Raw genomic sequence first — 15022 nt, 5'->3', positions numbered from 1 at the left:
AAAAGAATGCACCAATTATACAAATTTCACTCTTTCAATTATACAAGTCTTTCACACTTTTTGAAGAAGGTTCCTAAATTTTCTTGGAAGACTTCCTTTGGTTTGATAGGTGTCCTGGGGTTTTTGGTTCCAGGCACACATGTGTAGTGTTGCACACTGTGTCACCTTGTTATGGTGGATAAGAAATAAACAGGTTTGGATTCAGAGTGGTGCTGAATAAGCAGAGTGCACTGCAGTGGCAGGGTGGCATTAGGCCTCTGTCACTGCAGCCCTGTTGTAGCAGCAGAGACCTTTGCACATCACAGTTTTGCTTCTGTTTCCTGTGAACCCATATTTCACTTGCAAAAAACACAGTTGCCTTGTATAAGGCAGTAAAAGCAGGTGAAAAGAATTAGTGTTGCTGATCTGGATGCTGAAAATTCCCTGCTTCCTTTATCTGAAATGTTGATTAGGACTCCTCAAGAAGCCTCAGGTCAGCTGTTAGAAAGATAACTGGATTTCCTATTTCTGACCAAATTCACAGTCAGATATACTTGAGATCTGTGTAAGAGGTCTCAGCTGCCTCTGAACAGAAGAGCTTATAAAGCAAGACTGCTTTTTACAGCAAAATTCTTTTAGCTGATAGCGCACACTAGTTGTTGGATTTCTTGTAATATATAGTGAACATTTTTCTTTTCTAGCCCAAGTCACTTTCTCCATGTCACTAAGCCTTCAGTAGTCCAGCTGCCAAAACTCCTGTTTCCTGCCTGGCAGTGTCTGGGATGGGGATGTCATTAATACATTTACTTGAGTATTAAAATCAGTGGAGGTTACCATAGGGATGGAATTACTCCTTTTTCTGATGAGACTATTAAAAGTTTTCCCACATAAGTCAAGCTGATTTGGAATTTTAGAGACTGCTGAAAGATAGTTGAAGGTGGGCCCTGTCTACCAATTATGCCTTTTCATCATAATATATTTGTGCATGCAGCTTGACATGTCTGTTGAACATGAGACTGCAAATATTTCGGGTTTTTTACCCAAGGTATAAGCTGATGGATTTCTTTTTCTTTTTTATCCAGTAACCATTTTTTATCAAGAACAGAGCAAAAAACTTGTGAGACCAGTGAGCACTGCACAGATGCATTTTGTGTAATAATCCTTTGAAATAATATATTTAGACCACACTGACTCTTTAAAATAGCCTGTAAAGCTGTGTCAGTACTTGAAGAAGTAAAATGTGCTGATGTAGTTCCTACTAACCAAGTCGGCCAATGAAATCAGCTGTCAAGGCAAGATCATTTTGATGCTGGAATAGCTGTGACTGCATCAGGGTTTTTGAGGGGGGTTTTGTTGTTGTTCTTGATGTATGAAAGTCATCTCCAGCCCTCTGCCAGGGAAGAAACTGCCAGTGGAGATTGAAGCTTAAAAATAGGGGGTGTGTGAGTATTTCTGGGTATGAATGAAACAGTGTTGTGTATTTTTTGTCTCCAGGCACTGTATCTGATAGCTACAAACGGGACACCAGAGCTGCAGAACCCAGAGCGACTCTCGGCCGTGTTCCGAGACTTCCTCAACTGCTGCCTGGAGATGGACGTGGACAGGCGAGGCTCTGCCAAGGAACTTCTGCAGGTAGGATGGGAAACAGCTGCAGCTGATGTCCAAGGGATCAGTTTTCTCATCAAATAAAGGCATCAGGTGGCTCCCCCACTTATTAAGCTCCAGTCTTGGTGCTTTCAAATGAAAACTAAGTAGAATCCTATAATGGTTTGGGTTGGAAGAGACCTTTAAAGGTCATCTAGTCTGACTGAGCTGGGATCTCTTAAAGTAGATCATGTCGCTCAGAGCCCCATTTGGTCTGACCTTGGATGTTTCCAGAGATTGACTTCCACCTACAACACCCCTGGGCAACCTGTACCTGTTTCACCACTCTCCTTGTAAACAATTTCTTAATTAGATCAAATCTAAATTGATCATCTTTGGGTTGAAAACCAGTCCCTCTTGATCTGTTGCAACAGGCCCTGCTAAAAAATGTGTCCTCAACTTTCTTACAAGCCCCCTTGAAGTATTGGAGAGCTGCAAAGTGAGGTCTCCCCAGGACCTGCCCCTTCTCTAAGCTGAACAAGCCCAGATCTCTCAGCCTTTCCTCAGAGGAGATATTTTGTGTCTCCTGGTTATTTCTGTGGCCCTGTTTTGTACTTTTGGGAGCAAATTCAGTTTTAATTCTTGACAAAAGAACTGAATTAGAATGATACCAGGTATGGAAGCCTGAAATGGTGATGGTGGGGGAGGAACCTGGTAAAAGCAGTCCCAGCCAAGCTGTCAGAGATTTGGCTGTGGGAAGGAGGAGGCTATAGGGAGATCACCGTGAGCCTCAGAGGGCACCTCAGCTTGTCCCTCCTGCTCCTGTCTTAGAGGTTTCTGCCACCAAGCTCCATTTTTAGAGGTTTCTGCCACCCAAAGCAGAAAAAAGCTTTACCTGTTCAGGTAAAGCTGAACAGGACTTAGCCCAGCCCTGTTTGCTTCCTGGCACAGTGAAGGTGCTTGAGGTTTGCTGCCAGGTTTTGTGGCAGAGAGAGAGCAGCAGAATATGCCACTTGACTGTCCCTGCTGGGAAGGAAGGTGCCAGCCAGCACAGGGGGGCCAGGGGATGGAAAGGTAAACACTGCTCTCCCTGCAAGCCAGAGCTGAGTCCATCAGCACTCTGCCACTTGTCTCCCTGCTCTTGACTTGCTGCTGAAAATCTGTACCTCAGTACAGGTCTTCAGAAAACACATGAGCCTAAATGCTACTGGGTTACACATTTCTTAGAGGTATTGGAGTTTCCTAAGGAGTGACTTAGACACATCTTTTTTTACAATTAACACATTCTGTGTCTTTAGAAAGGGGGAACCTAAGTGAGTCTTTTGAGTTTCCTGAAAGAACAAAGCTCTGGGGCAGCAAGCAGCATTCCCAGAGCACTGGCAGGGCAAAAATCCCAGCAAGCTGAAGACACGTGGAAAAATGGATTGACAGGTGTGTGGGCCCTGTTTGCCTGTGATAGCAGTGTCTTGGACGTGAAGGTGGAAGTGCAGATGGTCCTATCATTCCTGTTTCTGAGTATTTCTCGTAACGAGTGGAATCCTGATTGAGTCTGTGAGGAATTGAGTTTGGAAAGTAATGGTACCTTTCTTGTTTCTTTCCCTTTGGGCAGCATCCATTTTTAAAACTAGCCAAGCCACTCTCGAGCCTGACTCCTCTGATCATTGCGGCGAAGGAAGCGATTAAGAACAGCAGCCGCTAGCACTGCAGGTCGGCTTTGTGCCCTGCCAGCTCAGAGCAGGACTGAGAACACAAACTCTGCAAAACCTCAACTCTCATGCTGCGGGACAGATGGATGGATGAACAAACCAACGGTCACAGTCATGGTGGTAGGACCACCCCAGTTCCTCAAGGAGTAAAAAAAATTATCATTTGTCTGCTTCCTGCTTTCTGGCTCCTTAATTTATTTTTAAGATGAATCGGGGCTAAGGACAGAGAGGTAATGACAGAAAATGCTTTGCTGCCTCAATCATTTCCAAGGTAAAGCAAATTCAGTTGGAAGATTCCCTTCCTTCTCACCCTGTGAATAAGCTGTACATTCACTTTTAAATTGTCAGTTCTTTCTTAACGATGTAAAGTCGTGTTTATGGGGTTTCGGTATGGTTTGGAATTGGAAAAGGGCAATTCTTCATTCATCAACTCCAGACTGCCTTTTGAAAACGGCCCAATTGCCAGTTTTTGCCCAGTTGTGGTACTTCTACATGAGGAAGAAAGTGCAATTGCATTTCCAACCAAAAAGGAATGAAGATGGGACAGACAAAGCATCCTGTGGAGATAAGGCGTTCAGCTGGGACTGTGTAGTGGTTCGGTTCTTGCCAATTGCATTTGTACCCCTGACTGCAACCTCTGCCCGGGTGAGAGTCTGACTCAGCTGAAACAGCACAAAGATCAGTTGATGTGCTCAGAACAGGTTTGTCTGATGCAAAGCTGTCAGAGCAATGTGAGGGGAGAGTGGGCCCAGCCGTGCCTGGGGCTGAGCCCCAGCAGAGCCCTGGCAGAGCCCAGAGCACCCTGAGCATCGGCAGAGCCAGGCTGGAAGGAGGCACTGGGAACGACAAGAGGCAGCAGCCTGGCCATGGGTGCCTCTTCCTGGGACAGGACTAATCCTCCTGTGTCAGAGCCAAACTGGGTGGGGGCTGTTCTCCAGGGAAATTGTGGCCATGCTGAGAAAGGCACAGCCTGGTGGGATTGGCCATCCTGAGTCTCTGCAGGAGTAGAGAAGAGCAAACAGAGCAGAGCGGTGGAGTCGCTTCTGAGGGTGCCTGTACTTCTTCCAGCTGTCTTGTAGCTCTTGGGAAGGGTTCCTAGTGTCTGTGGAATTCTCAGCAGAGGGGGGGGACCAGGCTTCTCTGCAGGCTCCTGCACAGATGAGCATCCTTTAGGCACAGGAGTTCTGCCCTGGGAGCCAAGGCTGACACAGGGAACAACCTGCACAGTTCAGATCTGCAGGAACCAGTGCAGCAGCCATCTCGGGAAGAAAGCGCCTTAAAACCTGGAGCTGTGCACTGAGCAAGAACAAAGGTGTGAAGTGCAAAGTGGAATTAATTGCAGAATTACTTGGAGGCACCAGGCCAGCCTGCTTTCTGCTGTCCTACGTATGGCAAGCACTCCGCAATGAAGCTCTTGAGTTCCTGCAAGAGATGGAATTGGGGATGTGCCTGAGGATTGTGCTTGACTAGTCAGCAGATTTGGAAGGGAGCAAAATACTTTCAGTATGCAATTTGTTTTTTATTTATTTGTTTCTGAAAGACATAGTGTGGCTTCACTCAGTAAAAGCATTTGCATGGCATATTTGTTGCTGTATTTTAGGAGTACAACTCATGCAAGACCTTCAAAACAGCAACTGAAGCAACATGCACCCAGTGAGCAAAAAAACCCCACAGTAAAACAGCTTTCTGCTCTAGATCTTCACGTTGGCCTGGTCCTGCCAAGGGTTAAGTAGCCTTTAAGCTGCTCACCACCTTCATGTCTGGCCAGCAGGAATGAAGGATGCTTGGGCTGCTCTAGAATCAGGCCAGGAGCATGTCTGGCTTTGGCATCCTGTTTAGTTGCAGTCCTTGTGTCGCTCGCGAGTGTCGCAAGTGTCCTTACTGCTGCTGCCCTTCCCACCACAGTGTCCTTGGCAGAGACAGCCCTCCCTGAGTTACCACAGCTAAGCAGAAATTAACTTGTCTTCATTTCGCGGGGAGCACAACAGGTCCAGTTTTTCAGATGGCCAGATAACACACAGCTCTGCTTTCCTGGACGGGAGGAACGTCGGGAGGAGCTGAGGGAGCTGCCAGGAGCCCACAGCTGGAGCGACAGTGGTTGACAGGAGCTGGATCAATGGCAGCCAAGCTTTCCCCCCATAAAAGAAGCCCCTGGGGAGTGAGAGTGGCCAGGACAGGGTAACAGGCCATAACACAGCAAATGGTGTAGAAGGGTGTGCAGGAAGGTGCTGAAGCCCTGCCAGCTTGATCAGGGAGCAATGGTGCCCACCCAACAGAAAGCCATGGTTTCTCGAAGTCCTGCAGCCACCACAATCCATGCAGTGACCCAGACAGAGTTCTGGTGAGATTGGGCTGCCAGCCAGGTGTCAGCTGCAGGCTGTGCCCTGCTCTTAGGCCAGTCCTGGTGGCGGCAGCATGAGTACAGCTGTGGGACATGTGCCCAGGAGAGGAACTCCTCCACTTTAGCTAGAGCTACAGCAGGAGGTAAACGAGGGCAGGAGTATCCAAGCTCACTGAGCCCCTTTCCATCATTTACCAGCAGTCCTGGCAAAGATGAGATCCCACATGATTGGACTGTGGCAAATGTGACACTGATCTACACGAAGACCTGGAAGGAGAATCTTGGCAAGTACAGCTCTGTCACCCTGACCTCAGTGCTGGGAAAAGTCATGGAGCAGATCATCTGGAGTGCCATCACATGGCACATACAGAACATCCATGGGATCAGGCCCATCTTGTGTGGGTTTGTGATAGGCAGGTGCTGCCTGACCTGCCTGATCTCCTTCTACAACAGCATGACCTGCCTAGTGGAACAGCTATGGATGTGTGGAATTTGGTAAACCCTGTGTCAGTGTTTCCCACAGCTTTCTTCTGGAGAAACTGGCTGCTCATGCCTTGGATGGATGGGTACACTGTTCACTCTCTCCCAGAGAAAAAAGCCTGGATGGATGGCTGGGGCCAGAGAGCCATGGCGAATGGAGTGACATCCAGCAGGGGCTGTCAGCAGGGATTCACCAGGGCTGGGTGCTGGAGCCAGTTGTGTTCAGTATCTGTGTCAGTGATCTGGATGAGGGGATCAAGGGCACCCTCAGGTAACGCCAAGCTGGGTTGGAGTGTTGATCTGCTGGGGGACCGGAAGGCTCTGCAGAGGGATCTGGACAGGCTGGATTGTTGGTCCAAGGCCAGTTGGATGAGGTTCAACAAGGCAGAGCATCAGATCCTGTCACAGCAACCCCCTGCAGCCCCAGGCTTGGGAAAGAGTGGCTGGGAAATGCCAGGTGGGAGAAGACCTGGGAGTGCTTGTTGAGAGCAGCTGAACATGAGCCAGCAGTATCCAGCTACCTGAAGGAGGTTGGAGCAGTGGGGGAATCGCTCTTTTCCCAAATAACAAGCAATGGGACAAGAGGAAATGGCTGCAAATTGCGCCAGGGAAGGTTTAGATTGGATATAGGAAAAATCTCTTCATCCAAAGGATGGTCAAGCATTGGAGCAGGCTGTGCAGGGCAGAGGGTGAGTCACCATCTCTGGAGGAATTTAAAAAGATTTGTAGATAGGGCACTTGGGGTCAGGTTTAGTGGTGGGTATGGCAGTGCTGGGTTGATGGTTGGACTCCATGAGCTCAGAATCTTTTCTAACATGAATGATTCTGCTCTGCTTAGAAGACTTTGTTTCTCTTGTGAGGTCCCATTTTTGTCTGTCAGCTCAAGATCTGTGTCTGTAGGAGAAGCTTCCTTGTGAAAGAGTAATTTGGGTTGGAGATGGGCTGCTCTCAATGTGTAAAGCATTCAGCAGGATGAAATATGTTTGTATTCCTGTAAGAAGTGAAGAAATGAGTGACAGTTTCTGTTTCCAGTATGTATTTTATTTTTTCCTATCCACAAAAGAACAGACAACCATCCTTTAAAAGGAAAGCACTTTGTAATGCACATGTTTGCTGGACATACCGTCTAAATACTTTTGTTGACAAACTACTCTATTTGATTGGGGAAGGGGGAATTTCCTATTTTTTTCCTTTACCTATAAGTATTTCAGCATCTCTACTTCAAAAAAAACCCCACCATCACGACTTTCCAGAAGACAGCAGGTATGAAATATAAGGAAATCAAATGGTACCTTTTTTTTTCTAATCAGTGTATGCTTCAGCATACAGAATATTGTTGGCACTGACTTTTTAAAGACAGCTGCTGTCCTAAGAGGCCTTACTTTTAATTTTATTAAATACTATATTCCTTTTACTTTGCATCAGCAAATCTAGAGATTTTTCTTTTAAAACCAATTCCTGGGAGGCAGACAAGATTCAGCAGAAATAATCTCTGCTGTGGCTGTTTTCAGCATGGACTGTACCTGCCCAGCTGAGACTGAGTGAGAGGCAGGGAATGTTCTGCAGTATCCCTGTGGCTCTGTGCTCGGGACAGTCTCTGGTGCTGATTCACACTCACTGGTACTGAAAGATGGCAGCTCTGTTTGTATCCTCCCAGCCTGGATATTACATATAGAAAAGACACAAGGATTTTTAAAAAAACCAACAACACAAACCCACAAAAATCCAGTCCTGAGGGGGTCAAGTCTTGTACGTTATTTACAGGCTCACAGAGGATATTAGGATTGACAAGAGCATTGGCCTTGCAGAAAGGAAAGAGACAAATACTGTAAAATCTCTGGAGCCACCTTGGGTTTTCTGACTGCTATCCTCAGATCAAGCAATTAGTTATATATATTTTTGAAGTATTAGAAATAGTCTGTTTCTGTTGCAAAATGGGTTTCAGACACTTTTATTCCAAGGTTTTAAAAGATTGGTTAATTGTCTTCATTTTTAAATTAAACAGTGAAATACCCTAACCAAGAACTTGACTATGATTCCCATCCCTGCAATGAAGACATGAAAATGAGCCAATAGCTCACTGTGGTTTAAGTGTGTTTTGGGACAAAAGCATGGTAGCAGTAAAGTCAGGGAAGTTTGAGAAGCACAGAAAAGTTTATTTATTTAAGAAAAAAGAAAAAATATAACCATACCTATGTAAAATTCCATACTCCTGCATGCACTCCTGGGAACCTGCACAGGGGTGGATCTTACAGTGCTCTCAGGGTTGGATCCCAAACTTGGGCCAGGGTTACATTCTCACTTCTTGTGTCCAGTGCTTTTGTAAATATATTTATTCTTCATCTTTGGCTAATGATTGGCCACTCCACTACACACAAAAGAACTCAAGGGTTTGTGCTGAGTTTCTTTGAAGCCTGTGGCTGCACTTTGGCAGGTCTTTGAGTCAGTCCTTCCCTATGTCCTGCCAACAAAAATGAAGCACACTCCAGTCACCACGAGAAGGGAAGCACCTGTCTCCTGTCCTCTAGTTGTAGGAAATGTCACTGTACTCTATTGTCCATACAGCAGTTATTTCCAGTATGTAATCCTTGCTGTGGCTACTGACTATTCCTCACACTGAGCATGTAAATATTTGTATTTCTTAGTCCAGTCCTGAGCAAATCCAGTGAGCAAAGAGCCAGAGAGAGCCCTGTGACATCTACCATTAAAGGAAGGAGCCAGTGTTTCTTTGCTTGACACCCAGGAATGCACTCAAGTGCCAGCTTTGCCTTGCTAAGTGCTGCCAAGTCAGTGGTCCATGCACCTTCCTGATGTTCCTGCTTCCTCTTGGACCATTCATTCATGCCCAGATGTGCAGCAACTTAATGATGGGTTGATGAAGACCTATAAATATAAATGTTCATCCCCTTTTTTTTTCCCTCTCCACTCCCCATACCAGGTAAATATCTCCAATTTTATCCCATGTTATCAGGAAGCAGACAAAGGATAACCTTTGTCTTTCAAGAGAAACCATCCAAGCTTTTTTTGAGTGTGATTTGCGCTTCAGGGATCTTCAAAACCTCTCTTTGCTTGTGTCTGTCCTTGAGCTGACAGGGTAATTTAATTTTTCTCACTGAAACTTGAAGAATCTTATTTATCCATCTCTCTTTGGATGCAGTTTAGAGTTGATTGCCATAATCCTAGGTGTGCAACATGCCTGCAAACCATCACTGGCCTGAGCCTACCAACAGTTGCATGTAACTTTGGTTTCAAGAGCTATCTCAAAAGAAAAAATGGTTTTATAGTGAAGAGGAGCAGGGATACCCATATTTCTCTGTATGAGTGCCCTCTGGGCTGCCACGTGGGCACAAGCCTGCAAACCTTGTTCTTGCTGCTTCCCCCAGGCAAGCACTTGAGTTCTGTGAGAATCTGACCCTGACTGAGGAAACAGGGCAATATCATTGGTTAAAGTTGATAATATTGGAAACTGCTAATTGATTTAATAGCCTGTGATCACAGTGACTTTGCCCTGCACAGTTTCCAAGCAGACACACATCAGCTGCAGCACCTGTGTGTAAGGTACCTTCTGCTCTGTTTGGTGGCACCGTCTTTGCAGCTGCTGGAGGCTTGTGAGCAGCAGCTGCCTCACCCAACCTAGGTCAGAGCCAGCAGGAGCAGGGTTGGGCACCATGGCCTGGGTTGGAATGCAGGTCAGAGGAGCTGTCAGACCCATGTGCACACACCTTGGAATCACAGCTCCCTGGTGTTACAGGTTTATGGATGCCAGCCACTAGAACAGGTTCTGACCCTGGTATCCAGAGGTCTTTTCCAACATAAAGTATTCTACAATTCTGTGATTCTGTCTGCTGGATTCAGCTAGGTCAATGTTGGCAACTCCATTTTGATCAAAAAGTTTCTTCTTGCTCAGCTCTTGTGGCCTAAGGCTTCAGCCCCTTTAGCTCCTAGTGCTGCTCATGCTGAACAAGATGACTCGGGGAGAAGAATACATTTCATCCAATTTCTTCTAGAACATTGAGAGGGTGAGTGTGTGAAAACATGAGTATCCTTTATGTGCAACCTCCTCTCTGCCCTTCATGCCTCTCAGGGGTTTGAAGCAAGAAAGCTTTCCAAAAGGGTGGAATGAAGCAGCATGTTACTTCTCCCAGGTCTCACTCTTTCCAGTCTCTGCACTTGACTAGCTTTGTCCCTCTTTCTGTGCCCTTTGCTGCCCCTGTGCTCAGTGGCTGCTAGCTAAGACTGTGTAACTGGCACAGATGAAGTGGTTGAGACCCTCATTTCTCTGTCCTTTGAGCTGCCTGGTCACAGCAGCCTTTTCCATCTAGTAACTCGGTATGGGGAGGGATCCCCCACCTCTGTTCATTGTAAAATCTCCAGGAGCCCAGGGCTGCCATCTGAAGTCAGTGCATGGAGGGCTCCCAGATGCCTCAGGCTGGTGTGACACCACTGCAAATGGGAGGGAATAGTGGCAGGAGGTTGTTTTGAAAGGTCCTTTTGCTGCTGCATGCTGTGTGTGTCCAGCCCTGCCCCAGGCTTAGGGATCAAATTCAAGCTCTGCTGCTGCTCCCTCTGGAGCCAGTGAGAATTTGGTTGTTGCTTTCAAGGACAGCTGAACTGGTGGCTGAAGCAGCAGGTGCTGACAGTGCCCCAGGCCCTGGGCTGGATGGGTCCCTTGGCTGCCTGGGGGAGTGAGAGCTGCCCCTTCTTCTCACTCTGCCTCACAAAACTGTGCTGGTCACAAGTGGGTCAGCACAGCAAACAGGCAGCCTGTGAGTCTCTTCCACCTTGTCTCTTGAGATTTCTGACCTTTGAGCTTAAGCTGTACAAAGGCAACTGCTTTTGGTCCCTGTGTGTATGCCCACATTAATCAATGCTGCTAAATCTGTCTGTAGCGCAGCCAGGGGGAAGGAAAGGCCTCAGCCCTGCAGGGCCAGGGGCTGCCTGAGCAGCTCAGCCAGCAGGAAGGGAGCTGCTCCACATGGGAGCCAGGAACCAGGGACTGCAGCACCTCCTCCTTGGGCAGAGCCCAGATTCCGTGGGGGAACGTTAGCAGAGTTATTCTCGTGCACTGGCGCGTCAGCACTGCAGGTGCTGTGCCTGCAAACACATGGCTTGAGATCTGCAAAGGAATTCTGCAACTCTTGACTGGATCAGGATGTCACCAGTGCTAAACTCCAGTTTAGTCCAAAGCAACCAGTTTACACCTATGCTGGTGTGTGCTAGATTTTTTTCTTCAGGGTATCCAGACAAAAGTAAACAGAGGAGGAGCCTACATTTTCATTGTTTATCAGAAATGTATCTCATTTTGCTGTACATTCCTTTTTTAGGACGTGTTATCTGTTTAAAAAAAAGAAAAAAGAAAAGAAAAAACAGAAAAAATACGAAAGAGAAAAACAAAAAACAAATGTGTAGTGAAAAATCTTCTGTAACTTTGGATTAAGAGGTAACTGATCTTTTTAAAAGGAGAACTAAGTTATTTACTTTGTAAATGTGCTGATGGCATGGATCCATCTTATTGACCTCAGCATCCTTTTTTTAAAGATTTTGGGTTTTGTTTCCAATATTAAGTTATTTTAAATTGTGGTTGAAGCAATAGGAAATTGAAATATGGATTGTGCATGACTGTGTCTTGAGTGTAAAAATATTGCAGTTTGAAACTTGGACCTAAAGTATTGCAAATAAAAGTTATAAATTCCAGTGGATTGTGTGACAGCAGCTTTTCCTATAGGATATGCAGCATCAGAAAGTCTTCATCCCTGTGGTTGTGCACGCTTTTAGTTTTGTCCTGTGCCACTCTATGTTGTGACAGACACAGGACCTGACCTGCTACCGGCCCAGGCCACCCTCTGCCACCCCAGCTCTTTGGACAGTGTGTCCCCAAAGCAGACACAAAGTGTTTCTGCTGCTCCCCTTTGGAAATCCACAGAGAGCTGGGATTTTTCCAAGTCTCATGTCTCCATCGTGCCACGTTCCTAAAGAACCAGCAGCCCATCCTGATGGATACAGCGAGTTATGTGGATGGTTGTGAGCTCCGCTTCCAGCCTGGAAATCCTGAACTGCTTCTGAATGCTGCTCCTCCAGCTCTTGGATACCTGCTCATACAGAGCTGGGAAGAAAATCCCATGGCTGCCTGCTTACAAGGTGAGTTATGCCAAAGCTAGAGCTCTGGGGGAAATCTCTATCCATCCCTGTCCTTTTAATATATCCATACATGGGGGTGTGCATAGGTGTGTCTTGTATACAAAGGAAGGAGTGTGCAAGCAATGTGATTGACTTCCTCTGTCCATGTTCATCCCATACCCTTGGGTACACAGACATTATGGAAGCTCTAGCACAGACAGAGCCTTTTGTCCATGGATACAGAGACATCCAAGGGCCTCTTGCGCACACAGAGCCTTCTGTCCATGGGTACAGAGACATCCAAGGGCCCCTGGCACAGACTTGTCCCTTGTCCCTGTAGAACAGATCATGGTGGGTGGGGGCGGTTGGTGGGCAGCGAGTCCCGGACAGCTGGACCCAGCTCCAGCCCTGCCAGGCCGTGCTCAGGTTTAATGCTGGCTCCTCTGCAATAGGAAAGCCCCTCAGCCTTGTCCCTGCCCAGAGGGGTAGTGCTGGCCTGGCAGCACAGGCTGCAGGAGATGAGAACACAGCACCGACTGTAAGGCACAGTTAATGGTGCTCCCCAGGAACCTCAGCTCTGGGGTTGCTCTTTGAGTGGGTTGCAAAGAAGGCTTTGCACTTGGAAGGGGCAGACTGGGGAACTCTTTTTATCCTGACACCGTTGATTAAGGAGCAGGTGTCAGGGACATTTCCGACTTGGCTGTGTCCTGGGGGTGGTTTCCAGCTGGGCTCGGTGCGTGTCCTTGTTTCTCGAGCCGACACCACCCTCGTGTGGTTGTTTGATGAGCGCTGACAGTGCCAGGACAAAGCCCAGCGCTCTCCTGGCCCGGCCCCGTTCCCGTGGGAGCAGTGGGGCCGGAGCTCTGCTGGGGATCCCGCCTTTGGCACTGACAGAGTGGGATCCTGCTTCCAGCGGAGAAGGAAGAGGAATCGTTTCACTGTTGGCTGTGCAGTTTGTGGGCTGCAAAGGAAAAGCCAATTCTAGCACAGCCTCCTTCAGAACCTTTTCTGTGATCAGTGTCTTAACATGTAAAGTGCGCCCTCTGCACTGCACCCAGCTCCCTGCACTTTCCCTCTCAGCTGTATCTATAGCATCCCCACATTCTCTCAAGGTGGCAGAGACCATCGTTACAGAGAGGTGTTTCCAGTTCAGTTCAGACTGTGAGATGTGCCAGGACAGGAGGCATTCACTGACCTTCCATCTTCCCTGTAAAACCTGATTCCCAGCGCAGTCACTTTCACATATCTGCAGCACAGGTCTGAGAACCTTTCTCTGATACTGCATTGCTTAGCTTTTGTTTCTGTGAGTTCCTCTATGTCAGCCTGTCAGTGAGTGCTTTAGTACAAAGTTCATGTCTGCTTTGGTAGTTCCTTGAACTGTGCTTTGGTGGAGCTGCATTTGGAATCCTTTGGCTTGAGGCTTGTTTTCCTCATAGGTATTACACAGCACAATAAAAAACGAGCTGTGGAGTACTGGCAATGCAGTGGTTTGCTGTACAACAATGGCCTGGACCCTCCTGATGCCATGACAGAGCCAGTGCTTGCAATAGTGCTTAAATGTGTTACTGGAAATGTGTAGCAAAGGAACCAAAGCTTTTGCTCTACCTCTAGAGAAAGTGATTTTGGCTACAACAGCTGGCACATCACAATTCAGATTAACTTGCTTTTTAAATTTGGTTTTGGAGTTTACTAACACTGGATGGATAAAGAAAGAATTGCTCTGGGTTTATGTGGCTGCAAAAGTGATGCCAGCTGCATTAATTGCAATCAGTGGTGGCCCCAGCTGGCCCAGGGTGAAGGCAGCAAGGCAGCCAGTTCTGCTGGAGGTCAGCTGAGGAGAAGGGAATTGGGACCTGGGGATGGAATGCTTGGTGACTGTGATGTCACCACCTCAGCCATTAGAGCAGACTCCAGAGAGAAGATAACTGTATGAGCTCTGAAAACAGACCCCAAATTTTCACGTTTGTTTGGGTTTTTTTCCAAAACTAAAAGGATATTTTAAATCTTGAAAGTAACAGATGTATCACCTAAGAGTGAGTGTACTTCATGAGACATTAATGAAATCCCGTTTTTCTTAATTCATTTAGTTTTCTCAAAGACAAATTGTGATTTTTGGAAGACTATTTCCCATAGTTGTGTTGTAGGACCTTAGTGGGTAGTATGATTTATGTGGTGGCAAAGAAGGTTTATAAATCAGTCACCTGTGTTGTACACAGTGAGGACAAAATACTGCGGTGAGATGAGTTTTTAATTTGCAAAGGATTCTAATCAGCATAGCAGAAGCATCCTGTCTCTATTTGCTCAGGGCAAAGTGTGGAGCTGTATGTCCTTTAGGCAGAACGGGGAAAGCCTGGAAGAGAGGTGGTTATTCCAGCACAGTGTTGAGAGCCAAGAGCACTTGGGGATGCAGAGACAGCAGAGCTGTTCACAGGGGTGAGGAAGGAGGCCTCCTGCTTGACTGGAATCTGCTCTTCCAACTTTACCATAAAATCAACAGAACTTTCCATCCCACCTTATTTCTGAAACAACAGGACTACACTATGTATGTTTTCACATTATATCACACCCCCTCAGCCTTACAACAGTGAAGTAGTTTGTTCTGGGCAAAGTCCAGATGTGCAGGAAATCAGGTAATTTAAAGTTACTGAGCAGGAACAAAGAGAAAAAACTCCCCTAATGATGACTCCTTCCTCATCCTTTATCACAAGTCCGTTTTACCTGCTATCAGTTTTACCTGTTACTGGTTTGTTGTTACACACACACCCCTAAGATAAAACTGATCTATTAATAGCTTTTACTATGGAAAATTTTAGAG

At 46.8% G+C, this 15022-nt stretch overlaps 1 protein-coding gene across 9 annotated transcripts in view; it reads left to right on the top strand.

Annotated features, from left to right (window-relative positions):
* Positions 1-11784, top strand: part of PAK3 (p21 (RAC1) activated kinase 3) — a 124517-nt gene extending 112733 nt beyond the window's left edge. For all 9 annotated transcript variants that reach the window (XM_074551485.1, XM_074551480.1, XM_074551484.1 and 6 more), the window contains 2 exons: positions 1474-1611; positions 3173-11784. In XM_074551485.1, the coding sequence (XP_074407586.1) occupies positions 1474-1611; positions 3173-3262 (228 nt within the window). In that variant the 3' untranslated portion in view covers positions 3263-11784. The remainder of the gene's footprint in view (positions 1-1473; positions 1612-3172) is intronic.
* The last annotated feature ends 3238 nt before the right edge of the window (positions 11785-15022 follow it).

The sequence above is a fragment of the Zonotrichia albicollis genome, chromosome 14, assembly GCF_047830755.1.
Source record: "Zonotrichia albicollis isolate bZonAlb1 chromosome 14, bZonAlb1.hap1, whole genome shotgun sequence".
NCBI classification, from domain to species: Eukaryota; Metazoa; Chordata; class Aves; order Passeriformes; family Passerellidae; genus Zonotrichia; species Zonotrichia albicollis.
Note: the sequence above shows the minus strand (reverse complement) of the source record. Positions and strands in the feature narration are given on the sequence as shown.